The following is a 25,944-nucleotide window of genomic DNA, read 5'->3' as shown; positions in this document are numbered from 1 at the left end:
GGAGAGAGAGACAGAGACAGAGAGATGGTGACAGAGAGAGAGAGAAACACACACACAGAGAAATTTATTGTAGGCTTATGCTATTATGGAAGCCATGAAGTCCCTCCATCTGCTATCTGCAAGCTGGAGGACCAGGAAAGCCAGTGATGTAACTCAGTCTGAAGGACTAAGAATTGAGGGGCTGATGGTGTAATTCCCAGTCTGAATCCCAAAACTTAAGAACCAGGAGTGCTGATATCCAATGGCAGGGGAAAAAAACGAGTGCTTTGTCAAAGCAGAGAGAGTGAACTGCCCTTTCTTTATCTGTCCATGCTATCCAAGCCTTCAACAAATTGATAGATGCCTACCCACATTGGTGATGGTAGTTTTCTTCACTCAGTCTCCTGATTCAAATGCTAATCTGTTCTGGAGACTCCCTCACAGACACACCCAGAAATAAAGTTTTATCAGCTATCTGGGCATTTCTTACCCCAAACAAGGTGACACATAAAATTAACCATCACACCAATCAAAGCCAGCAGCTATTGACAAACACTGCCATCACTATGACAAACAGTACTAACATCTTATTTTCTAGATTCTTCCCCATATTTCCCCACTAGCATTGCTTTCCAATCTCTTGGAGTTACAAATTCCTTAATTATATATGCTGAGTCAATTGCAAGTTACAATTTCACCACATTTTTGCCATTGAAATATCCTACCACACAACCACTTAGCCAATGTCATATCTCAGAGTTTTGTTGTGGCAGTACTCTGCTTCCAGTACTAGTTTTCTGAAGTAATCAGGTTATAGTAAGCTAGGGCTTCCCAGGTGACTCAGTGGTAAAGAATCCACCTGCCAAGCAGAATTTTGATCCCTGGGTTGGGAAGATTCCCTGGCGAAAGAAATGGCAATGCACTCCAGTATTCTTGCCTGGAAAGTCCCATGGACAGAGGAGCCTGGCCAGCTACAGTCCATGGGTTTTGCAGAGTTGGACAGGACTTAGCGACTGAGCACGCACACACATACAAACGTATGTTAACAAATAGTCCTATCATCTCAGTCGCTTAACAGAACAAAAGTATGCTTTTAACTCACACAAATTACACTATGGATTCAGGTAACTCTCCAGAGTTATCAGGTTTCTTTGAATTTGAGAAGCTATAGCATCTGAACACAAAAGAAAGGTGGTAAGAGAGTTGCATATTTCCAATTAAGTGTTTTTACCTGGAAACAAAAGATATCACTTCTGCTCACAGTCCCTTGGCCAGAACTCACTAGGTGGCCCTTACCAATTACAAGAACACTAGGAAATATATCCTTGCAATTCCTTGGACAGAGGAGCCTGGTGGGCTATGGGGTCACAAAGAGTCGGACATGACTAAGTGACTAACACACACACGCAACATGCATAAAATAGAAGAGAACCAAATATTTTTGAGCTTTCGTAATGTATACCTCAGATACTACCAGAAGCAGTATAGCTTATAGGTAAAGAGCACATCTGGAGTCACAAACCTTAAAGTCAAGCCCTAGCTTCGCTATTTGCCACCTGACAAATGGCTTAAACTCTGCATCTTCGTGTAGATAATAATACCTATCTAACTGGATGGGCTTGCCTGGTGGCTCAGTCAGTAAAGAATCTGCCTGCAGTCTGGAAGACCTGGGTTCAGTCCCTGGGTTGGGTAGATCCCCTGGAGAAGGGCATGGCAACCCATTCCAGTATTCTTGCCTAGAGAATCCCCATGGACAGAGGAGCCTGGAGGGCTGCAGTCCATGGAGTCGCAGAGTCAGACACGACTGAGCAACTAAGCACATCTAAATGGATAACTTTATCTTAAATGATACTATGCTTATACAATGCTTGGCACAGTTCCTGGCACACAGGAAGCATTGAATCAATTGTTCTATATGCTGCAGGGTGCACAATGACATGGTGATCCACTTAGCTGTGATTATGACCATTAACATCTGCAGCAGATAATCCCACTGACACCATGGCAGTACCACTTGTAACATACAGATTATGACAGTTCTCTGTCATTTACCAGTTTCTGACAGACTGGGAAATTATTGACACCGTTGCAACCTCTGCAACAGACTAAAGACTATGATGACTGGAATGTATTGACAAGAAGAAAATTAATGTGATAGAGGCTATTTCATTTTGCTGAAACATCATAAATTTAGTAGAACGGTGGTCATTTACTATAATCAGGAGCTATTCCAAAATTACAAGCTAAAATAGAAATTTGAAAAGGAAGTACATAGCAAAAGCAAGCAAATAACCCTGAAGAGCCTCTCAAAAGAGCTGTTTGTATTATTCTTTTATCTGGCTTCTGCAAATTGCTATATTACCATACCTCCTAAGTAATTTTATCCAACCGTTATCTGTCAGCAATTAGGATTTCTTTTAAATTAGAACCAATCCTTTTAATCACAATGTTTTAATCACAAAGTTTAATCACAAAATGTTGACTGTGGTTTTCAAAATAATAAAGTATGGTTAACAATACAGAGCTCAATAAAATACTATACCTGAAGATAAATATTTAAAAGTACATTTTTGTGGCTTTAATATAAAGTATTTTAAATATATAATTTACTTTGATTTTACCATTTTAATGTTTTAAATTTTGTGTAGGTTTTAAATGTACATAAAATTTTAGAAGAGAAATAAACATATAATTTATCATTAATAGATAAATATTTATAGTCAATATTTTACTGGAAAGAGTGCATTGTTTAAAGAGTATGGAAATCACTCTTCTAAGTCCAAGTTTCTAAAGTGTGTTCCTCAAAATGCCTCTGAAATACCAAATGATCTACGGGTGATTTCAAAGAAAAAATCATGTTTATTGCATCCATTTCACAAAGATTATATACAATGATGGAGAAAGAAATGGCACCCCACTCCAGTATTCTTGCCTGGAGAGAGGAGCCTCGCGGGCTACAGTCCATGGGGTCTCAAAGAGTTGGACACGATCGAAGCGACTTAGCATATGCAATAATAAATAAAACTTCATAACTCATATTATTGGAATAATGTTTGGCCCTTTTGGTGGAAGAAGTGTATACTACAAATAGAAATTTTTCTGTGAAATGACTCTAAATTAAACATATGTTTTATATTCATGTCACTGAATATTCAGGTTTATGCAATGTATTAATTTTTCTGGGGCTTCCCTGGTGATCCAGTTGTTAGCAATTCACCTTGCAATGCAGGGCACACTGGTTTGATCTCTGATTCGGGAAAATTCCACATGCCTTGGGGCAACTAACCCCATGCACCACAACTACTGAGCCTGCACTCTAGAGCATACAAGCCACAACTGCTGAGCCCAAGCATCACAGCTACTGAAGCCCGCGCACCCTGGAGCCCATGCTCTGCAACAAGAGAAGCCACCGCAATGAGGAGTCCGTGCACCACAGCTGACAGTAGGCCCTGCTTGCCACAACTAGAGAAAGCCCAAGCACAGCAATGAAGACCCAGCACAGCCAAAAAATAAAAATATATTTTTACTTTAAGATGATACGTTAATTATAAGTTTTAAGCTTATATTAATAATAAATAATAAAAATATTTTTCAAATATATATCCATATTAAATTAAAAGTTTTCAAATTTGTATATTTCTTCAAGCTGTGATCAAATGTTCTTCCAGAATTATAAAATTAGCATGTGTTTACTGAAAACAATGAAATTAAATAATATGTTGACCTTATAAAAATATATATAATTTCACCCCTTTTCCTTCTTCACCTGCAAACTCCAGATAACCTTCTCTCATAACACTTTTCTCATATTCAGTGTGTGTGTGTATGTATTTAGCTCAATATATCATAAATATTTCTTCTTCATTAACATAGATACAATTCTCTGTAGTACAGAAAAGAGAAGAGATATCTTCTAGCCTTGTCATGTTGTTGAGAGCTTTGATTAGTCTTATAGGATGGGAGGAGAAAATGCATAAAAGATACATGAGCAGTCTGGCGATATTCCAGTGAAGCTCAGTATCCTTGAGACTCGCACTTTCCCTGCAGTCCAGTTATTAATAATATGATCATCTTCCTCCTGTTCCTCTGGCCTAACTAATATCCAACAACTTGGAGGTGAGACAAAATGACAGCCAATGAATAACAAATTATGATGCTTCAAAACTGGGTGGGAGGCAATTTTATAAGTAGTTTTAATCGGCATCTTCTTGACTACCAAAGGAGTTAGGATACTTTTCCTATCATTATTTATTTCTTTTTTTGTTGTTTCTTTTTTTTAATATAAATTTATTTATTTTAATTGGAGGTTAACTACTTTACAATATTGTATTGGTTTTGCCATACATCAACATGAATCCACCACAGGTATACACGTGTTCCCCATCCTGAACCCCCCTCCCTCCTCCCTCCCTGTTGTTTCTTTTTATAATATTTCTCTATTCATTTATTTATTTTTGGCTGTGCTACGCATTCATTGGCTCATGAGGGCGGTGAGCGAGGAATACTCTCTAGTTGCAGTGCGTAGGCTTCTCATTGTAGTGGCTTCTCTTGTCATGGAGCATGGGTTCTAAAGCATGGACTCAGTAGTTATGGCACATGGGCTTAGTCGCTCCACAGCATGTGGGATCTTCCTGGATCAGGGATTGAACCTGTGTCTCCTGCATTGGCAGGCAGATTCCTCACCACTGAGCCACCAGAGAAGTCCTGATTATTTATTTTTCTTCTTTTTTTGGTCATGCCATGCAGCATGTGGGATCTTTAGTTCCCCAAGCAGAGAGTGAATCTGTGCCCTTTGCAGTGGAAGTCCTGGAGTCTTAACCACTGGACTGCCAGGGAATTCCCTGCATTCCATTTTTAAAAAGAGGAATCAGGAGAGTTTAGGTAACTTGGCCAAGATAAAACAAATAGTAAGTAGGAGAATGAGAATTTAAATTTGTGTTAGTCAAATTAAAAGCTAGCTTTGGCTCAGATGGTAAAGAATCTGCCTGCAATTCAGGAGACCCAGGTTCCATCCCTGGGTCAGTAAGATCCCCTGGAGAAGGGAATGGCAACCCACTCCAATATTCTTGCCTGGAGAATTCTATGGACAGAGGAGCCTGGCAGACTACAGTCCAGGGGATCACAAAGAGGCGGACACAAGTCAGACATGACTGAGCGACTAACACACTTCAATTTCTAGTTAGTTAAATTGGATGCAAACTATCAGTTCAGTTCAGTTCAGTTGCTCAGTCGTGTCTGACTCTTTGCAACCCCATGAATCGCAGCACGCCAGGCCTCCCTGTCCATCACCAACTCCCAGAGTTCACTCAAACCCATGTCCATCGAGTCAGTGATACCATGCAGCCATCTCATCCTCTGTTGTCCCCTTTTCCTCCTGCCCCCAAGCCCTCCCAGCATCAGAGTCTTTTCCAATGAGTCAACTCTTCACATGAGGTGGCCAAAGTACTGGAGTTTCAGCTTTAGCATCATTCTATGCACACTATAGGTAGAGAATATATGTGTGTGTGTGTGTGTGTGTGTGTGTGTGTGTGTATATATATATATATATATGTATGTATATTTTGGTGATGCTTGTCTTCTGAGATGTGGTAGGGATGAAAGTGAAAGATCCCCAATCAAAGAGAAAAGATGAGTTACAATTTCTCATAATTCTCCAGAATATAGGCGACTTTGAAAAAGGATAAGGGTACATGAAATAATTTCAACAGCCTAGGGTACCACTTGATGCAAAGAACTGACTCATTAGAAAAGACCCTGATGCTGGGAAAGATTGAAAGCAGGAGGAGAAGGGGATGACAGAGGATGAGATGGCTGGATGGCATCACCGACTCTCTGGACATGAGTTTGAGCAAACTCCTGGATTTGGGGATGACAGGGAAGCCTGGCGTCCATGGGGTCAGAAAGAGTCAGACATGACTGAGTGACTGAACTGAGAGGGGTACCACCAAAGAAACTGGGTCCTCCAGAAAACTGTGTCTAGTTAGAAAAGGAATAGCACGACCTTAACCATGTGTTACCAGATGTTACAACAGCACCAGCACAGATTAGTGATAAGAATTTTATCCAAGCTATTTTGTCTAATAGTACTGTTTACCACTTCCATGGTCTTTTAGCATTTAGAGCCATGATTCTCAAACCTGAGTGGGCATCCACATCACCTCAAAGTGAAAGTGAAAATTGCTCAGTCGTGTCCGACTCTTTGTGACCCTATGGACCACAGTCCATGGAAATCTTCAGGCCAGAATACTGGAGTGGGTAACTTTTCCTGTCTCCAGGGGATCTTCTCAACCCAGGGATCGAACCCAGGTCTCCTGCTTTACAACAGGATTCTTTACCAGCTGAGCCACAAGGGAAGCCCAAGAATACTGGAGTGGGTAGCCTATCCATTCTCCGGGAGAACTTCCCGACCCAGGACTCAAATGGGGGTCTACTGCATTGCAGGCAGATTCTTTACCAGCTGAGCTACCCAGGAGGCCAATACATCAACTATACCTCAATAAAAAGCTCTTATGCTTTTAATGGATTTTATCTTCTTACTAGGTGGTGCAGTGGTAAAGAACTGACCTGCCAATGCGGGTTTGATCCCTGGGTTGGGAAGATCCCCTGGAGGAGGGTATGGCAACCCACTCCCGTATTCTTGCCTGAGAAGCCCATGGACAGAGGAGTCTGGCGAGCTACAGCCCACAGGCTGGCAAAGAGTAGGACACGACTAAAGTGACAACACACATGCACGCAATATACGGGAACGCGAAAACATGGGTCGCCTGTGTACGTGCGTGCTAAGCCGCTTCAGTCCTGTTCGACTCTTTGTGACCCTACAGGCAAGAATCAGAGAAGGCGATGGCACCCCATTCCAGTACTCTTGCCTGGAAAATCCCATGGATGGAGGAGCTTAGTGGGCTGCAGTCCATGGGGTTGCTAAGAGTCGGACACGACTGAGCAACCTCACATTCACTTTTCACTTTCATGCATTGGAGAAGGAAATGGCAACCCACTCCAGTGTTCTTGCCTGGAGAATCCCAGGGACAGGGGAGCCTGGTGGACTGCCATCTCTGGGGTCGCACACAGTTGGACACGAGTGAAGCGACTTAGCAGCAGCAGCAGCAGGCAAGAATACTGGAGTGAGTTACCATGCCCTCCTCCAGGGGATCTTTCCGAGCCAGGGGTCGAACCCGCGTCTCTTATGTCTCCTGCATTGGCAGGCAGGTTCTTTACCACTAGCGCCACCTGGGAAGCCCCCATTTACTTTCTGTCGCTGGCCCAAGGGGACTTCCCTGGTGGCTCAGATGATAAAAGATTCTGCCAAAGGCCCTGCCCCTCTCCCCACCCCCCAAACTTTGAGCTTTGACTACTTGCTTCCGGCTTCCAGCCCAGTTTCTCTTCACCATAGCCTCTGGGCACCCTCCCTACTAGAAGAGTCACGAGGGCTCCTCCCCTCCCTCTGGTTACTTTGCTTTGGAAACCGTGGGGACCAGAGCTTTTCCCGCTTCTCCAATCCGGGCATTGCAGCCGGCTCTAAGTAAGAGAACCCGCCGCACAACCACGTGTGTTACTGCCTGATAATAGTTCCTGGGATACAGAAGCCCGCTTGGCGAGGGGCAGGGCCAGAGAGCCGAGGCACACACGCGTAAAGTCTTTGTAGCTTCGCGACGGGGCGGAGCCTTACCAGCCCCCTGGGGCCGAGTAACTTTTAAGGCTCGCGCGCGCGGTTTCTTATTCTTTTAGCTTCGGACCCAGCAAGCTGACTTTTTAAAGCGAAGAGGGTACGCAGTTACCCAGCAACGTCTGGTGAGAAGGGTCAGCCTGAGGCTGACCCATCCCAGGCTGGGGTCGATATGCCGTACCCGGAGAGAAATGGGACTGCGGTCCCGGGAGGTGTGGTCCGAAGGGTCGGTGCCTTAGGGCGCCAGTCCTGGATCCAAAAGGTTCTTGAGCAAGTAATAGACTCACCTCGCCAGTGGGTCACCCCATCGGAGGTGGTTCCTGTCGCAGTTTTGGCCTCCAGAGATACCTGTTAGAGGATGAGCCACACGCGACGTGGCACCTAAACCTCCGCTTTACTGCTTTGATGTGACAATCTCCGACGGGGTGTACCAGGAGAAGTGCTACCTGGACCCCAGCCTGAATTCTCTCGTATATAAAAATATTCTCAAAGTTGGCATAGAAGTGAGAATTTCCAGAGTCTCGTGCATTTACAATGAGAAAAGAATAGGCCAGGGAATCTTGTGCATAAATAACGTTCTCTGTGGGGAGCTGCTGGAGTCTGTTTCTCTACAAACTCCCTTCAGAAATAGTGCGCACCGAGAGGTCCCCGAGAGACCTTTAAGAGGTGGAAAAAGTCATTACCTGCCCCTGTGGAATAACGAAGATCCGTATGGAGATATCTGGCTAAACAATAAGCAACCAGAGGAGCACAATTGTAACAGTAAGTAGTTGGAGGGAACGCCGGAGGGGTTAAAAAATAGTTTTTAGTAATTCACATTAATGGAAAAGGAAACGAAGGTGTTTGGGTCTTGTTAACTATAAGCTGGGAGTGGTAAGACACAAGCTTCACAGGATGACGGAGAGACGGTCGGTAGCTTAAAGAAATTTGCACAGCTTGTGTCTTGGGTTGATTGTAGAAAGGGGCCATTTCGGCAAGTATCTTGCATGTGGTTTAAATTTAATCTGACGAACGTAGTCTCGTTGCAATCAGTGTTCCTCATGTGTTATACGTTTGACGGAGTGAAATTGATTTTAGTTGTATCCCCATTCCAGCCGTGGAAGTAGTACTTTCTGTGTTGTTGGAAAGATTTGAATTTGGCATAAAAGTTGTAAAAATTTGGGGTTTGCCTTTTTAAACTTTGATTCAAAAAAGGATGTTCCGTGATTTATTCCTTAGTTTACATTTAACGAAATGCCATTTTTATACCGTTAACTGTAGCAGTTTCGTAAATACTGTTTTTGGAATGTGTAATTTTTGTGAAAAGCTTGAAATTCTCATTTTTGTGTTTATTACTTACCACGAACAAAACTAATCTAAGTTCAGTTTCATAAGAAGGAAGTTAACCTGATAATGCTGGCTCCTTAGTCATCAGCCACTGCTCTAAAATACATTTTTATCTATAAGAGATGTAAATGAGCAGAATTATAGGTATGTAGGTATATGGAATAGAGAAGGCAATGGCAACCCACTCCAGTACTCTTGCCTGGCAAATCCCATGGACGGAGGAACCTGGTAGGCTGCAATCCATGGGGTCGCACAGAGTCGGACACGACTGAAGCGACTTAGCAGCAGGTATATGGAAAGGGGAAGAAATAAAGTGCAAAAAATAAAGGCGAAAGTACTGGAGCAAGAAAGATAATTTTCTGCATTTACTGCTTTTCAGGTTTTTTTTTTTTAAACATTGCAGTAGTAATGCTATGATGTGTAACAGCAACAGACTTGAAAAGATAATTGAGATGAAAATATGCAATTGAAGTAATATCCAGTTATAAGAAAAAGAAGATGGCTGTAGAAATGTGTAGCTAAGGATGATTTTAAAAACTTAAACTTTAAAAAGAAGATACTCATTTCAGGGATGAAATAATGAAATTATTTTTTTTTAATCTCAAGCATGGAATAAAGCAGTAGTGCATTACTACTCTGTTGAATATTTTTATTTTTAGAATTGAATGTACAAATGAAAAATTGGTGCTCTAGAAGAACTGAGAATAATAATTTGTAAAATGTTATTTAATTTATCTGATTATGAAAGTAATATCTATTCATTATTTAAACCATATTTTTATTGCAAAAGGCAAGGTCCATGTGCTAAAAAATCCAAACTTTATATTTAAAAGTATATTGTATTAAAAGTGTAAGACCCAAGTACAGTAAAGTGTTAATGACAAACCTAGAAGTATTGGTGTTCTTTCAGGTTTGTTGTATGTTTGAAGTTTTTAATAATAAAATGTCTGTGGGAGACGGCAAGGGTGGGATGATTTGGGAGAATGGCATTGAAACATGTATAATATCGTATGTGAAACGAATCGCCAGTCCAGGTTTGATGCAGGATACAGAATGCACTGGGATGACCCAGAGGGATGGTACGGGGAGAGAGGTGGGAGGGGGGTTCAGGATGGGGAACACGTGTACACCCGTGGCGGATTCATGTTGATGTATGGCAAAACCAAACTAATATTGTAAAGTAATTAGCCTCCAATTAAATAAATTTATATAAAATAATAATAAAAGGTTTGGATGGAGTAAAAGACCCTTCTTCCTTCCTCTTATGGCTTCAACTTTCCACTCAAAATGGGGAAAAGTGATTATATTACATTTGATGATTTGTTATTTCTACTTCTCTCAAGTGTCTTTAACACACATCTTTTTATACACTTTTCTATAGTGGGGGTGTACCATAATTTATATAATCATGCCCATTTTAATGGGTAATTTATAGTTTTAGGCAGTTATTAGTTTTTCAGTTTTGGATGCAGTTCTGAACCTCATTAGGACATGCCTGTGTTTGCTTACTATGTTCCAGTATTTCTGTTGAATGGACGGCTTCCTAGCAGTGAAATTACTGGGTTAAAGAGTATTTGAATTTTAAAATGGGTATTGACAAAGCGGTTTCTGAAAAAGTTCTTGCCTGGAGAATCCCAGGGACGGGGGAGCCTGGTGGGCTGCCCTCTCTGGGGTCGCACGGAGTCGCACACGACTGAAGCAACTTAGCAGCAGCAACATATTTAGTAGAGTGCCCATTTCCCCATTTTATACTATTGTTTTAAATTATATCTTTTTTCTAATTAATTTATAGAATTTCTTTGCTAAGGGCAGTAAGTTTTTACCTGCTGTATATTGCAAGTTATTTTCTTCCACTCTGTCCCTCTTCTCTTAGATTTGTTGTGTGATTTTGTGCTTTTTAAACTTTTCTATTCGGTATACTGTGTACACAGTAAAATAGAAAAATCTTAAAAATACAGCTATATATACATCTGTGTAACTATTCCCCCTAGATCAAGATACGGAGCATTTCAGGAACCCCAAAAGTCTTCCTCTTCCGGTTCAGTATCCTATTCCAAAAGTAAATGATAGTACGTCAGAGACAGCTTTTTAAAATGCAAGTTAGGAGAATTCCCTGGTAGTCTAGTTGTTAGGATTCCACTTCCACCGCCCAGGTCCAGGGTTCCATCCCTGGTCAGGGATCTAAGATCCTACAAGTAGAGTGTGCGGGCAAAAAGTAAAATGGAAGTTAGACTGTGCCACTCTCCTGCCTAAACCACTCCCCAGGGTTCCCCATTGCACTTAGACAAACATCTAGACCGCCCACCAGGATCCACATGGCCTTAGGGCAGATGCAAACTCTTTCTCTAAAGAGATAGTAAATCTTTTTGTCTTTTTGAGACCTATGGTTTCTGCTGCAGCTATTGAACTTTGCCGTTGTTTATGGAAAGCAGCACAGAAAATGTGTAAATGTATGGGTTATTTTATTAACAAATCCTGGCTGCTGCTGCTGCTGCTGCTGCTGCTGCTGCTGCTGCTGCTGCTAAGTCGCTTCAGTCACTTCTAACTCTGTGCGACCCCATAGACGGCAGCCCACCAGGCTCCCCCGTCCTTGGGATTCTCCAGGCAAGAACACTGGAGTGGGTTGCTATTTCCTTCTCCAGTGCATGAAAGTGAAATGTGAAAGTGAAGTCGCTCAGTTGTGTCAACTCTTAGCGACCCCATGGACTGCTGGCAGCAGGCTGTATTTATCCTGATGACCGCAGTTTGCGGAGCCCTGCTGTACACAGCTGCAGCCTTCCTTACTTCTCTCCTGCACCATGTTGTTTCAGCATACCGGCCGCCATTTTTCCACCCCGCCCACCAGCCGCCTTTTTAATTTTTTTTTTTCCCCTTGCCGTTTTTGGTTCAGACGCTAAAGAGTCTGCCTGCAGTGCAGGAGACCCAGGTTCAATCCATGGGTCAGGAAGATCCCCTGGAGGAACTGGCAACCCACTCCAGTATTCTTGCCTGGAGAATACCATGGACAGAGGAGCCTGGTGGGCTACACTCCATGGGGTCGCAAAGAGTCTGACACGACTGAACGACTAACACACAAGCTTTAAACATCCAAGCTTTATCCTGCTGCAGGGACTTTGTGCCTGCCTTTTCCTCTTTTTGGAAAGTTCTTTCCCATCCTCAGGTTTCAACTCAAATAAAACATTTTAAAAGGGTTATTTAAATATGTATTCCCTCCCATTTTATGGTTATTGTGTGTGTGAGTTGCTCAGTCATGTCCAACTCTTTGCAACCCCATGGGGTGTAGCCCGCCAGTCTCTTGTCTATGGGATTCTCCAGGCAAGAATACTGGGGTCGGTAGCCATTTCCTTCTCCAGGGGGTCTTCCTGACCTAGGGATCGAACCTGGGTCTTGTGCATTGCAGGTGGACTTTTTACCATCTGAGCCACCAGGGAAAGTAAAGAGTCTGCCTGCAACGCGGGAGATGCAAGAGACCCGGGTTCAGCGCCTGGTTCGGGAAGATCCTCTGGAGAAGGAAATGGTTACCGACTCCAATATTCTTGCCTGGAGAATCCCGTGGACAGAGGAACCTGGAGGGCTACAGTCCATGGTGTCACAAAGAGCGAGACACGACTGAGGGACTAACACTTTATTGTTATTACACCACTGCAACAGAATTGATGACACTCAGAAATTATTTTGTTTTCTTTCTCCTCCCTCTAATTTATAAGATCCTTGGGGGTAAGCACTCATGCTTTGTTTTGTTTTGTTTTGTTTTGTTTTTTCACTGCTGTGGTCTATTTTATAGGCAAGAAAATGTGTGGCACATAGTAGGCAGTTGAGAAGTGTTCATTGAATAAAGGAATGAATGAAATAGATTACATTCATAGGTTTTCTGATGTTGAACCACTACTGTTTCTACTTGGTCATGCTTGTCATTGTTATATCTATATATTCAAGTGAATTTGATCCATAAGTTCTGTTATATTTTAGGAAAGTACTATTTCAGTTCAATTTTGATACCAGATTAATTAATATTAGTCTAAAGAATGAGTTAGGAAGCTTGCCTGTTTTTCTGAGCTTAGAGAAATAATGTGTTCTTTGAAGGTTTGGTGGAATTTACCCCCAAAACTATTTGAATCTGGGACCTTGGGTGAGCATTGGGAGTTCGGAAAATGATTTTCTTATCAATTTGTGAGAAAGTAGTAAAACCAGTAACGCTTCTTTTGAGTGCATTTTTGAGAATTTACATTTCACTAGGAAATCTCATTTCACCTAAATCTCAGAGCTGTACATAATCTACATGTTTTAATCTCTATCTTGTCAGTTACATCCCCTGATATGTTCCTAATGATCAAGTCTTCACCCTTTTTCGTGATCAGCCTTGGCAGAGGTTTGTCTACTTTCTTGTTATTCAAACATAAGACTTTTAGCTTTACTAATTAAAAGTCTGTATCAGGGAGATGTTTCTACTTTAGTTGTACTATCATCTTTAATTATTTTTACATCCTTTGTTCATTTTTTAATTTTTATTTTTGGTACTTCCTTCTAGAGTTGAATGCTTGGTTTATTTATTCCCTTCTTTATTTCTTCCAAAAGCTGTAACAGTTCTGAAACTTCACACAGTTACTGTTTTTGCTGTATACCCCAGGTTTTGAAGTATAGAGATTTTATTATTACTCATTACTCATATTTTCTGATTTTAAATTTGAGTTTCTGTTTACCCTGAAAAGTTTAGAAAAAGTTTACTGATTAGCTATGCAGTTCCTTGTTATACCAGGTTTTAAATTTTTTTCATTAAAACATTCCATATCCTTATTTTAAAATCTATTTTATTTGCCCATTTCTTTGAGAGGAATATTGACTTCTCTTTATGAAGGTGATCTTGTTCATTTCTGCTTGTATTTCTAAAAGTTTTAGGTTTAGATCTTTCCGTAATATGCAAAGTTTCATAATGAGTATATCTTGGTGAATTTTACTCCTAACAACATAGAATTTCTCTTAGTCCCTTTTTGCCTCAAATTATATTTTATCTAATAGTACTGTTTACCACTTCCATGGTCTTTTAGCATTTAAAGCCATGATTCTCAAACCTGAGTGGGCATCCACATCACCTCAAAGTAAAAGTGAAAGTTGCTCAGTCGTGTCCGACTCTGCGACCCTATGGACCACAGTCCATGGAAATCTTCAGGCCAGAATACTGGAGTGGGTAACTTTTCCCGTCTCCAGGGGATCTTCTCAACCTAGGGATCGAACCCAGGTCTCCTGCTTTACAACAGGATTCTTTACCAGCTGAGCCACAAGGGAAGCCCAAGAATACTGGAGTGGGTAGCCTATCCCTTCTCCAGCAGATCTTCTGGCTGCAGAACCTGGGTCTTCTGCACTGCAGGTGGATTCTTTACCAACTGGCTATGAGAGAAGCCATAAGACCTCAGAAATTCAGATTGCTGGATCCTGCCACCAGTTTATGATTCTCAGTACATCTGCCCTAGAATTTACATTTGTAACACATTGATTCTGCTGGTGCAAAGGCCAATTTTGATAACCACTGGCTTAGTGTAAATTTCTTTGCTCATCACTTTATTTCCATTTTTTAAAAAATGGTTTTTGCCATATATTCACATGAATCAGGCGTTGGTGTACGTGTGTTCCCCATCCTGACCCTGCCTCCCACCTCCCTCCCATCCCATCTCTCAGGGTCATACCCATGCACCAGCCCTGACCACCCTGCCTCATGCATCAAACGTGGACTGGTGATCTATTTCACATATGATAATATACAAGTTTCAATACTGTTCTCTCAAATCAGACTTGTTTTAGGTTTCTCTGTATAGCTAAGCTTTTTCTTTTTTACCCAAACAAATTCTTTTTCTTTCAAGAGATGAAGTTAATCAAGTTAAATTTTATGTAATTAATGATGTTTATACTTATTCTTGCAGTCCTACTTTATTATATGCTGTGCATTATTTTTTTATAAATTTATTTATTTTAATTGGAGGCTAATTACTTTACAGTATTGTATTGGTTTTGCCATACATCAACATGAATCTGCCATGGGTGTACATGTGTTCCCCATCCTGAACCCCCCCCCACCTCCCTCCCCATCCCATCCCTCTGGGTCATCCCAGTGCACCATCCTCAAGCATCCTGTATCATGCATTGAACCTGGACTGCTGATTCGTTTCACATATAATATTAGACATGTTTCAGTGTCATTCTCCCAAATCATCCCACCCTCGCCCTCTCCCACAGAGTCCAAAAGACTGTTCTATACATCTGTGTCTCTTTTGCTGTCTCACATACAGAGTTATCGTTACCATCTTTCTAGATTCCATATATATGCATTAGTATACTGTATTGGTGTTTTGCTTTCTGGCTTACTGCTCCAGTTTCATCCACCTCATTAGAACTGATTCAAATGCATTCTTTTTAATGGCTGAGTAATACTCCATTGTGTATATGTACCCCAGCTTTCTTATCCATTCATCTGCTGATGGACATCTAGGTTGCTTCCATGTCCTGGCTATTATAAACAGTGCTGCGATGGACATTGGGGTACACATGTCTCTTTCAATTCTGGTTTCCTCGGTGTGTATGCCCAGAAGTGGGATTGCTGGGTCATAAGGCAGTTCTATTTCCAGTTTTTTAAGGAATCTCCACACTGTTCTCCATAGTGGCTGTACTAGTTTGCATTCCCACCAACAGTGTAAGAGGATTCCCTTTTCTCCACACCCTCTCCAGCATTTATTGCTTGTAGACTTTTGGATAGCAGCCATGCTGACTGGCATGAGATGGTACCTCATTGTGGTTTTGATTTGCATTTCTCTGATAATGAGTGATGTTGAGCATCTTTTCATGTGTTTGTTAGCCATCTGTAAATCTTCTTTGGAGAAATGTCTATTTAGTTCTTTGGCCCATTTTTTTGATTCAGTTGTTTATTTTTCTGGGATTGAACTGCAGGAGTCACTTATATATTTTTGAGATTAGTTTTTTGTCAGTTGATTCATTTGCTATTATTTTCTCCCGTTCTAAAGGCTGTCTTTTCACCTTGCTTAGAGTTTCCTTTGTTGAGAAAAAGCTTCTAATTTTAATTAGGTCCCATTTGTTTGTTTTTGCTTGTATTTCCACTATTCTCGGAGGTGGGTCATAGAGGATCCTGCTGTGATTCATGTTGGAGAGTATTTTGCCGATGTTCTCCTCTAGGAGTTTCATAGTTTCTGGCCTTACATTTAGATCTTTAATCCATTTTGAGTTTATTTTTGTATATGCTGTTAGAAAGTGTTCTAGTTTGATTCTTTTACAAGTGGTTGACCAGTTTTCCCAGCACCACTTGTTAAAGAGATTGTCTTTTCTCTGCATCTGGTCCCATCACTTCATGGGAAATAGATGGGAAAACAGTGGAAACAGTGTCAGACTTTTATTTTTGGGGGGGCTCCAAAATCACTGCAGATGGTGACTGCAGCCATGAAATTAAAAGACGCTTTCTCCTTGGAAGAAAAGTTATGACCAAACTAGATAGCATATTCTAAAGCAGAGACATTACTTTGCCAACTAAGGTCCGTCTAGTCAAGGCTATGGTTTTTCCAGTAGTCATGTATGGATGTGAGAGTTGGACTGTGAAGAAGGCTGAGTGCCGAAGAATTGATGCTTTTGAACTGTGGTGTTAGAGAAGACTCTTGAGAGTCCCTTGGACTGCAAGGAAATCCAACCAGTCCATCCTAAAGGAAATCAGTCCTGGGATTTCTTTGGAAGGAATGATGCTGAAGCTGAAACTCCAGTACTTTGGCCACCTCATGTGAAGAGTTGACTCATTGGAAAAGACTCTGATGGTGGGAGGGATTGGGGGCAGGAGGAGAAGGGGACGACAGAGGATGAGATGGCTGGATGGCATCACGGACTTGATGTACACGAGTCTGAATGAACTCTGGGTGTTGGTGATGGACAGGGAGGCCTAGCGTGCTGCGATTCATGGGGTTGCAAAGAGTCAGACATGGCTGAGTGACTGAAATGAACTGAACTGAACTGAACCTCCTTTGTCAAAGATAAAGTGTCCATAGGTGCATGAATTTCTCTCTGGGGTTTCTCTTTTGTTCCATTGATCTATATTTCTGTCTTTGTGCCAGTACCATACTGTCTTGATGACTGTGGCCTTGTAGTAGAGCCTGAAGTCAGGCAGGTTGATTCCTCCAGTTCCATTCTTCTTTCTCAAGATTGCTTTGGCTATTTGAAGTTTTTTGTATTTCCATACAAATTGTGAAATTATTTGTTTTAGCTCTGTGAAAAATACCGTTGGTAGCTTGATAGGGATTGCATTGAATCTATAGATTGCTTTGAGTAGTATACTCATTTTCACTATATTGATTCTTCTGATCCATGAACATGGTATATTTCTCCATCTATTAGTGTCCTCTTTGATTTCTTTCACCAGTGTTTTATAGTTTTCTATATATACGTCTTTATTTTCTTTAGGTAGATATATTCCTAAGTATTTTATTCTTTTGTTGCAATGGTGAATGGGATTGTTTGCTTAATTTCTCTATTTTTTCATTATTAGCATATAAGAATGCAAGCAATTTCTGTGTGTTGATTTTATATCCCGCAACTTAACTATATTAATTGATTAGCTCTAGTAATTTTCTGGTGGAGTCTTTAGGGTTTTCTATGTAGAGGATCATATCATCTGCAAACAGTGAGAGTTTTACTTCTTTTCAAATCTGGATTCCTTTTTTTTCTTTTCCTGCTCTGACTTCTGTGGCCAAAACGTCCAAAACTATGTTGAATGGTAGTGGTGAAAGTGGGCACCCTTGTCTTGTTCCCGACTTTAGGGGGAATAATTTCAATTTTTCACCATTGAGGATAATGTTTGCTGTGGGTTTGTCATATATAGCTTTTATTATGTTGAGGTATGTTCCTTCTATTCCTGCTTTCTGGAGAGTTTTTTTTTTTTTATCGTTAATGGATGTTGAATTTTGTCAAAGGCTTTCTCTGTATCTATTGAGATAATCATATGGCTTTTATTTTTCAATTTGTTAATGTGGTGTATTACATTGATTGATTTGTGGGTATTGAAGAATCCTTGCATCCCTGGGATAAAGCCCACTTGGTCATGGTGGATGATCTTCTTAATGTGTTGTTGGATTCTGATTGCTAGAATTTTGTTAAGGATTTTTACATCTATATTCATCAGTGATATTGGCCTGTAGTTTTCTCTTTTTTGTGGCATCTTTGTCAGGTTTTGGTATTAGGGTGATGGTGGCCTCATAGAATGAGTTTGGAAGTTTACCTTCCTCTACAGTTTTCTGGAAGAGTTTGAGTAGGATAGGTGTTAGCTCTTCTCTAAAGTTTTGGTAGAATTCATCTGTGAAGCCATCTGGACCTGGGCTTTTGTTTGCTGGAAGATTTCTGATTACAATTTCAATTTCTGTGCTTTTGATGAATCTGTTAAGATTTTCTGTTTCTTCCTGGTTCAGTTTTGGAAAGTTGTACTTTTCTAAGAATTTGTCCATTTCATTCAAGTTGTCCATTTTATTGGCATATAATTGCTGACAGTAGTCTCTTATAATCCTTTGTATTTCTGTGTTGTCTGTTGTGATCTCTCCATTTTCATTTCTAATTTTATTGATTTGATTTTTCTCCCTTTGTTTCTTGATGAGTCTGGCTAATGGTTTGTCAATTTTATTTATCCTGTCAAAGAACCAGCTTTTGGTTTTGTTGATTTTTGCTATGGTCTCTTTTGTTTCTTTTGCATTTATTTCTGCCCTAATTTTTCAGATTTCTTTCCTTCTACTAACCCTGGGATTCTCCTTTTCTTCCTTTTCTAGTTGCCTTAGGTGTAGAGTTAGGTTATTTAGTTGACTTTTTTCTTGTTTCTTGAGGTATGCCTGTGTTGCTATGAACTTTCCCCTTAGCACTGCTTTTATAGTGTCCCATAGGTTTGGGGTTGTTGTGTTTTCATTTTCATTCATTTCTATGCATATTTTGATTGCTTTTTTGATTTCTTCTGTGATTTGTTGGTTATTCAGCAGCGTGTTGTTCAGCCTCCGTATGTTGGAATTTTTAATAGTTTTTCTCCTGTAATTGAGATCTAATCTTACTGCATTGTGGTCAGAAAAGATGCTTGGAATGATTTCAATGTTTTTGAATTTACCAAGGCTAGATTTATGGCCCAGGATGTGATCTATCCTGGAGAAGGTTCCGTGTGAGCTTGAGAAAAAGGTGAAATTCATTGTTTTGGGGTGAAATGTCTTATAGATATCAATTAGGTCTACCTGGTCTATTGTATCACTTAATGTTTGTGTTTCCCTGTTAATCTTCTGTTTAGTTGATCTGTCCATAGGTGTGAGTGGGGTATTAAAGTCTCCCACTATTATTGTGTTATTGTTAATTTCCCCTTTCATACTTGTTATCATTTGTCTTACATATTGCGGTGCTCTTATGTTGGGTGCATATATATTTATAATTGTTATATCTTCTTCTAGGATTGATCCTTTGATCAGTATGTAGTGTCCTTCTTTGTCTCTTTTCACAGCCTTTGCTCTAAAGTCTATTTTATCTGATATGAGTATTGCTACTCCTGCTTTCTTTTGGTCTCTATTTTCATGGAATATCTTTTTCCAGCCCTTCACTTTCAGTCTGTATGTGTCCCTTGTTTTGAGGTGGGTCTCTTGTAGACAACATATATAGGAGTCTTGTATTTGTATCCATTCAGCCAGTCTTTGTCTTTTGGTTGGGGCATTCAACCCATTTACATTTAAGGTAATAATTGATAAGTATGATCACGTTGCCATTTACTTTATTGTTTTGGGTTCGAGTTTATACACCCTTTTTGTGTTTCCCGTCTAGAGAATATGCTTTAGCATTTGTTGGAAAGCTGGTTTGGTGGTGCTGAATTCTCTCAGCTTTTGCTTGTCTGTAAAGCTTTTGATTTCTCCTTCATATTTGAATGAGATCCTTGCTGGGTACAGTAATCTGGGCTGCAGGTTATTTTCTTTCATCACTTTAAGTATGTCCTGCCATTCCCTCCTGGCCTGAAGAGTTTCTATTGAAAGACCAGCTGTTATCCTTATGGGAATCCCCTTGTGTGTTATTTGTTGTTTTTCCCTTGCTGCTTTTAATATTTGTTCCTTGTGTTTGATCTTTGTTACTTTGATTAATATGTGTCTTGGGGTGTATCGCCTTGGGTTTATCCTGTTTGGGACTCTCTGGGTTTCTTGGACTTGGGTGATTATTTCCTTCCCCATTTTAGGGACGTTTTCAACTATTATCTCCTCAAGTATTTTCTCATGGTCTTTCTTTTTATCTTCTTCTTCTGGGACTCCTATGATTCAAATGTTGGGGCATTTAACATTGTCCCAGAGGTCTCTGAGGTTGTCCTCATTTGTTTTAATTCGTTTTTCTTTTTTCCTCTCTGATTCATTTATTTCTACCATTCTATCTTCTGCTTCACTAATCCTCTCTTCTGCCTCCGTTATTCTACTATTTGTTCCCTCCAGAGTGTTTTTGATCTCATTTGTTGCATTATTCATTATATATTGACTGGTTTTTAATTTCTTCTAGGTCCTTGTTAAACCTTTCTTGCATCTTCTCAATCCTTGTCTCCAGGCTGTTTATCTGTGATTCCATTTTGTTTCAAGATTTTGGATCATTTTCACTACCATTATTTGGAATTCTTTCTCATGTAGATTCTCTATCTCTTCCTCTTTTGTTTGGTTTGGTGGCCATTTATCCCATTCCTTTACCTGCTGGGTATTCCTCTGTCTCTTCATCTTGTTTCTATGGCTGTGTTTGGGGTGGCCTTTCTGTATTGTGGCAGTTTGTGGAGTTTTTCTTATTATGGAGTTTCCTCGCTGTGTGTGGGGTTGTACGGGTGTCTTGTCAATGTTTCCTGGTTAAGGAAGCTTGTGTTGGTGTTCTGGTGGGTGGAGCTAGATTTCTTCTCTCTGGAGTGCAACGAAGTGTCCAGTAATGAGTTATGAGATGTGAATGGGTTTGGGCAGCCTGTATATTGAAGCTCTGGAGAAGGCAATGGCAACCCACTCCAGTTTTCTTGCCTTGGAATCCCAGGTACGGGGGAGCCTGGTGGGCTGCCGTCTGTGGGGTCGCACAGAGTCGGACATGACTGAAGCGACTTAGCAGCAGCAGCAGCAGTATATTGAAGCTCAGGGCTGTGTTCCTGTGTTGCTGGAGAATTTGTGTGGTATGTCTTGCTCTGGAACTTATTGGCACTTGGGTGATGCTTGGTTTCAGTGTAGGTAGGGAGGTGTTTGATGAGCTCCTGTCAATTAATGTTCCCTGGAGTCAAGAGTTCTCTGGTGTTCTCAGGATTTGGACTTAAGCCTCCTGCTTCTGGTTTTCAGTCTTATTTTTATAGTAGCCTCAAGACTTCTCCATATATACAGCACCTTTGATAAAATATCTAGGTTAAAGTGAAAAGTTTCTCCACAGTGAGGGACACCCAGAGAGGTTTGCAGAGTTACATGGAGAAGAGAAGAGGGAGGAGGGAGTTATAGGTGACCCGAATGAGATGAGGTGGAATGAAAAGAGGAGAGAGGAAGCTAGCCAATAATCACTTCCTTATGTGCGCTCCGCAGTCTGGACTGCTCAGAGATGTTCACGGAGTTATACAGAGAAGAGAAGAGGGAGGAACAAGACAGAGGTGACCAGGAGGATAAAGAGGGGAATCAAAAAGGAGAGAGACAGATCCAGCCAGTAATCAGTTCTCTAAGTGTTCTCCACCATTGGGAACACAGAGAGAGAGAGAGATTCACAGAGTTGGGTATAGAAGAGAAGGGGGAGAGGGGAGATAGAGGCGACCTGGTGGAGAAAAAGGAGAGTCCAAAGGGGGAGAGAGCAGTCAAGCCAGTAATCTTGCTCTCAAGTAAAAATGGGTACTGAAGATTGGGTTCTTAAAGGTACAGAATTGATAACCAATACCAAAAAGCAAAGATTAAAAATCTAAAGTAGAGGTTGGATTTTCAAACAATACAATATTAAAGAAAAAAAAGTCACAAACATTATAAAATATATATATATATGAAGTTTGCTTTAAAAAATAGGGTCTCTCTTTTTTTTGCAAAGTAATAGTAGGTTATAAAAATTAAAATTAAAAGAGTAATAGAGGACTTAAAATTTTTAAAAAAAGTAAAGAATGATAATAAAAATAGTAAAAGTATATCTAGGATTTTCTCTGGTGGTGTTGTGGGTAGTGTGGGATCAGTTCATTTTTGGATAGTTCCTTGGTCCAGCTTATATTTCTCAAGATCTATAGGCCCCTTCCTACGCAGTCAGTACTAACTACAGGGTTTTAATCTATTGCACCTGTCACTTCCAAGGAGGTTCCCTCTGTTTTACCTTCTGTTTGCTGGTCTCTTCAGTGTCTGATTTCCGCCCTGACACAAGGGGGGCGGTGGTGGACACTTTTTTAGGCTCACTTGTTAAGTGGCAGTGTGGGGAGGGAGGGATGCTGCAAACAAGTAACACTGGCGTGTGTTCGCAGTGTCTCGGCCACACTGGGCCTGCCCCCACTCACGGCTTGTGTGCCCTCCCTGCCCACACTGCTTAGGCTCTAGGTTGCTCTGCCGGGAACTGTCCGAGGCCAGCCCTGCGTTGTATGCACTTCCCAGGTCTAAGCCGCTCAGGTTCAGGCACCTGGGTGGTCCTCAGAGACACGGACTTGGTTGGGCCTGTGTTTTGTGCCCTTCCCAGGTCCGAGCAGCTCAGGTGACCAGATGTTTGGCGAGCACAGTCGCTGCGACTTATCACCTCCCCTGTCCCTGCCGCTCGGTTTTCTGGGGGTGCAACCGGCGCACCTTCTCAGGCGGATGTTGACCGTCCAGAACCCCAAGAAGTCTTAGTTAGCGATGAAGCCTGCTTGCAGTTTGGTAGATAATGCCTCTCTGGGGCTGCAATTGCCCCCTTCCGGCTCTGGCTGCCCTCGCCTGCCTGTCACCATAGGGGGATGGTCTGCAGCCGCCTAGCTCTGCTCAGTCCTTTGTTCTGTGATCGGGCCTGACGGTGTCTTAGGTTAGGGCTCTTCACGTAGCTCTAGTCAGTCCTTTGTTCTGTGCGCGGGCCTGGCGGTGTCTTAGGTTAGGGCTTTTCCCGTGGTAGCTATCCCGCAGTCTGGTTTGCTAGCCCAAGTTAGTTCCCTCAGATTGCCCTCGGGGCATTCAGGCCTGGTCCGTTCTCTAAGCAGTGCAGCCCGCGCCTCGCTGCCCAGCCCCTGCTTGCTAGTGGCGGGTGCAGGCATCTGCACTGCTACTCCGCTGGGGGAGTTACCGTGGGCATGTAATCTGTGGGGTTTAATTTATTTATTTTTCCTCCCGGTTATGTTGCCCTCTGTGGTTCCAAGGCTCACACAGACTCAGCAGTGAGAGTGTTTCCTGGTGTTTGGAAACTTCTCTCTTTTAAGACTCCCTTCCCAGGACAGAGCTCCATCCCTACCTCTTTTGTCTCTCTTTTTGTCTTTTATATTTTTTCCTACCTCCTTTTGAAGACAATTGGCTGCTTTTCTGGGTTCCTGATGTCCTCTGCCAGCATTCAGAAGTTTTGTGGCATTTACTCATCGTTCAAATGTTCTTTTGATGAATTTGTGGGGGAGAAAGTGGTCTCCCCGTCTTATTCCTCCACCATCTTCTATCTTGTCCATGCATTATTTTTTTTAACTATTTGAAAACATTTTTATCTTAGTGATTTAGGAGTAATATATTTTTATTCTCTTCAGTGTTTTAGCATAATTATTTGAACTTGCATTTTATGTCAATCTCCAGAATTATTTAGAGTTTTTAATATTCTCCTGCACAAGATGTTTAGGACTCTAGTTAATTATGATGCATTTTGGCATACTGCTACATTGGATTTTAAAGTATTTGATTTAGGATTTTTGCCATCATAAATGTTTGGGATTTTTAGTTCTCTTTTTTACTATTTGTTATAATTTTTAAGATTTATCTAAGTTTATCAAATGAATTGGTACAATTTTTATACTTACTGTGCTCTAGAACAACTGAAGAGAAAGCTATTCTTTGAAAATTGTTAACCATGTGAATCTGGTCCAGTTTGGAAGGTCATTATTAGGAACATTTTCATTTTCTTCCATGGTTATTGATCTGTTCCAGTGTTCTTCTGTTCCTTAGGGCAACAATATTGGTAATTCATATGTTTCTAGAAGACTATCAATTTCATTGCTGTTTTCATGTTTAGTGCTATATAATCATATAATCTTTAAAATTATTTTCTCTATGTTTATAGGTGATCACATTCTGGGTGTTATCTTTTTGTTTGCTTTCTTCCTGATTGCACTTATAAGGTTTTACTTTTTTATTAATTTTTCCAGGGAATTGGACTTACCAGTCATACTGTTTTCTAATTCATTATTTTCGGTTTTTATCTTTATTCTTCTTTATATTCCTTAGACTTATTCTTTTGAAGTGGTTCTCAATGTAATAATAATATTAAGGCTTTATTTTCTTTTTTTAAACTCTCCTTCTGAAGTATAGAGTGGAGTTTTCCAGAGGCTGCATGTCAAGGACATTGAAACAGACTGAATAAATGCCCAAGAAAATATTATTTATCCAGCTGTATTCTTTTAAGCTAGATACTAAAGAGATCTGCAGAAATGTAAAACAATACCACTCTTCCCAGTACATTTTTGATTTTGAACAATGTACTCATTTTTCAAAAATACATCTTTTTACTATGTATAACAGATTTATTGTTTTTGTTTTAAAAGAATTAATTAAATATTTTTATTTCTTAGTTTTACTATGTAATATGGTAAGTATTGGTAAATATTACCCACATAAACAGAAGCTTATTGAGGTCTTCAGTAATTTCTTAAGACTATAAAGGGGTCCTGGGACCACCAAGTTTGAGAAAAACTATTGCATTGTTTATTAATTTTTATATTGAATATGTAATCTATTATTTTCATTCTTTCTTTTGATAAAGAATCCACTTTCTTATTTCTATGAATTTACATGGATTCCCCATTGTCTATGTAATTTCTTTTTAACTTGTAATTTCTTTTTAGATTTTAGAGATATGTATATTCTATGAAGTTAATGAGGTTTTTTTGTTGTTGTTTTTACCCAATCTGGGAAAATGTTCTCCAGACAGATGTCATCATGGCTGTCTGGACTCAACTGTAGCAGAAATAGTAGCTCTTACAACTCTGGTTTTATAAAAGTGTGTAGCTTTTGAAGTTATTCCACTTGTAAAGGAGGTGTATGTGCCTTCATTGGTCAAGAGTGTTCCACATACACTGTAGGTAATTCAGAAGTGAGGTACAATTTGCTTCACCATATTAAAAAGGAAATTACTTAATTGTGTCATATCAAATACTAGTCTCTGTGATCCTGGACTAGTAATGTTTGGGAGAATCTGAAGGGAAATTTATACAAGATACCTAATACTGAAAATGGGGTGGGTATTAATGGTAGTGTTGTAATTATAAAAGACAATTTAAACTCTTACTGAAAACAAATTATGAGAATACTTTTAATACCAAAGTTGAGTTGGTGATGCATTATATAAATAAAAATGGAAGTGGAGGATGCCTTAGAGAAATAAATGAAATGTTTGAACAAATACCAGTTCAGGTTTTAAAAGCTGGGACTGTAGGCTATGAGAGAAAAATGTGGAGAAAATTGCAGATGGAATCCCTCTTAGCCCAAAGAAGAATAAAATTAGAAATACAAATTAATCTTTTAAAGATGATGAATAGCTTTTAAACAGTTTTGGCACTTACCAACAGGCTTGGAGATTAAAACATTTCCAAGTAAATTATATGGCATATAAAAATGTAATAAGTGCTATTGGTATGTAGAAAAATAAAATGTAATAGAGATTAGTAAGGGGATTAGTTTTCTATGGAGGGGGGTTAGAGCTAGCATCACTAAGAAAGTGACCTTTGAGCAAAACTTGAAGGAGAAAATGTCACTCAGATATCTAAGAGAAAGACATTCCAGACCCAGGGAACAGCAAGTGCAAAGGCCCTGATA

At 40.4% G+C, this 25,944-nt stretch overlaps 1 protein-coding gene across 1 annotated transcript in view; it reads left to right on the top strand.

Moving 5' to 3' along the window:
* Positions 1-6,734: 6,734 nt before the first annotated feature.
* The window catches only part of CXHXorf57 (chromosome X CXorf57 homolog), a 97,005-nt gene continuing 77,795 nt past the window's right edge, over positions 6,735-25,944 (top strand). The window contains 4 exon segments of the mRNA XM_018044101.1: positions 6,735-6,747; positions 7,735-7,977; positions 7,980-8,008; positions 8,011-8,404. Coding sequence (XP_017899590.1) covers positions 6,735-6,747; positions 7,735-7,977; positions 7,980-8,008; positions 8,011-8,404 — 679 coding nt within the window.

Source organism: Capra hircus (genome assembly GCF_001704415.2).
Source record: "Capra hircus breed San Clemente chromosome X unlocalized genomic scaffold, ASM170441v1, whole genome shotgun sequence".
Classification (NCBI taxonomy): domain Eukaryota; kingdom Metazoa; phylum Chordata; class Mammalia; order Artiodactyla; family Bovidae; genus Capra; species Capra hircus.
Note: the sequence above shows the minus strand (reverse complement) of the source record. Positions and strands in the feature narration are given on the sequence as shown.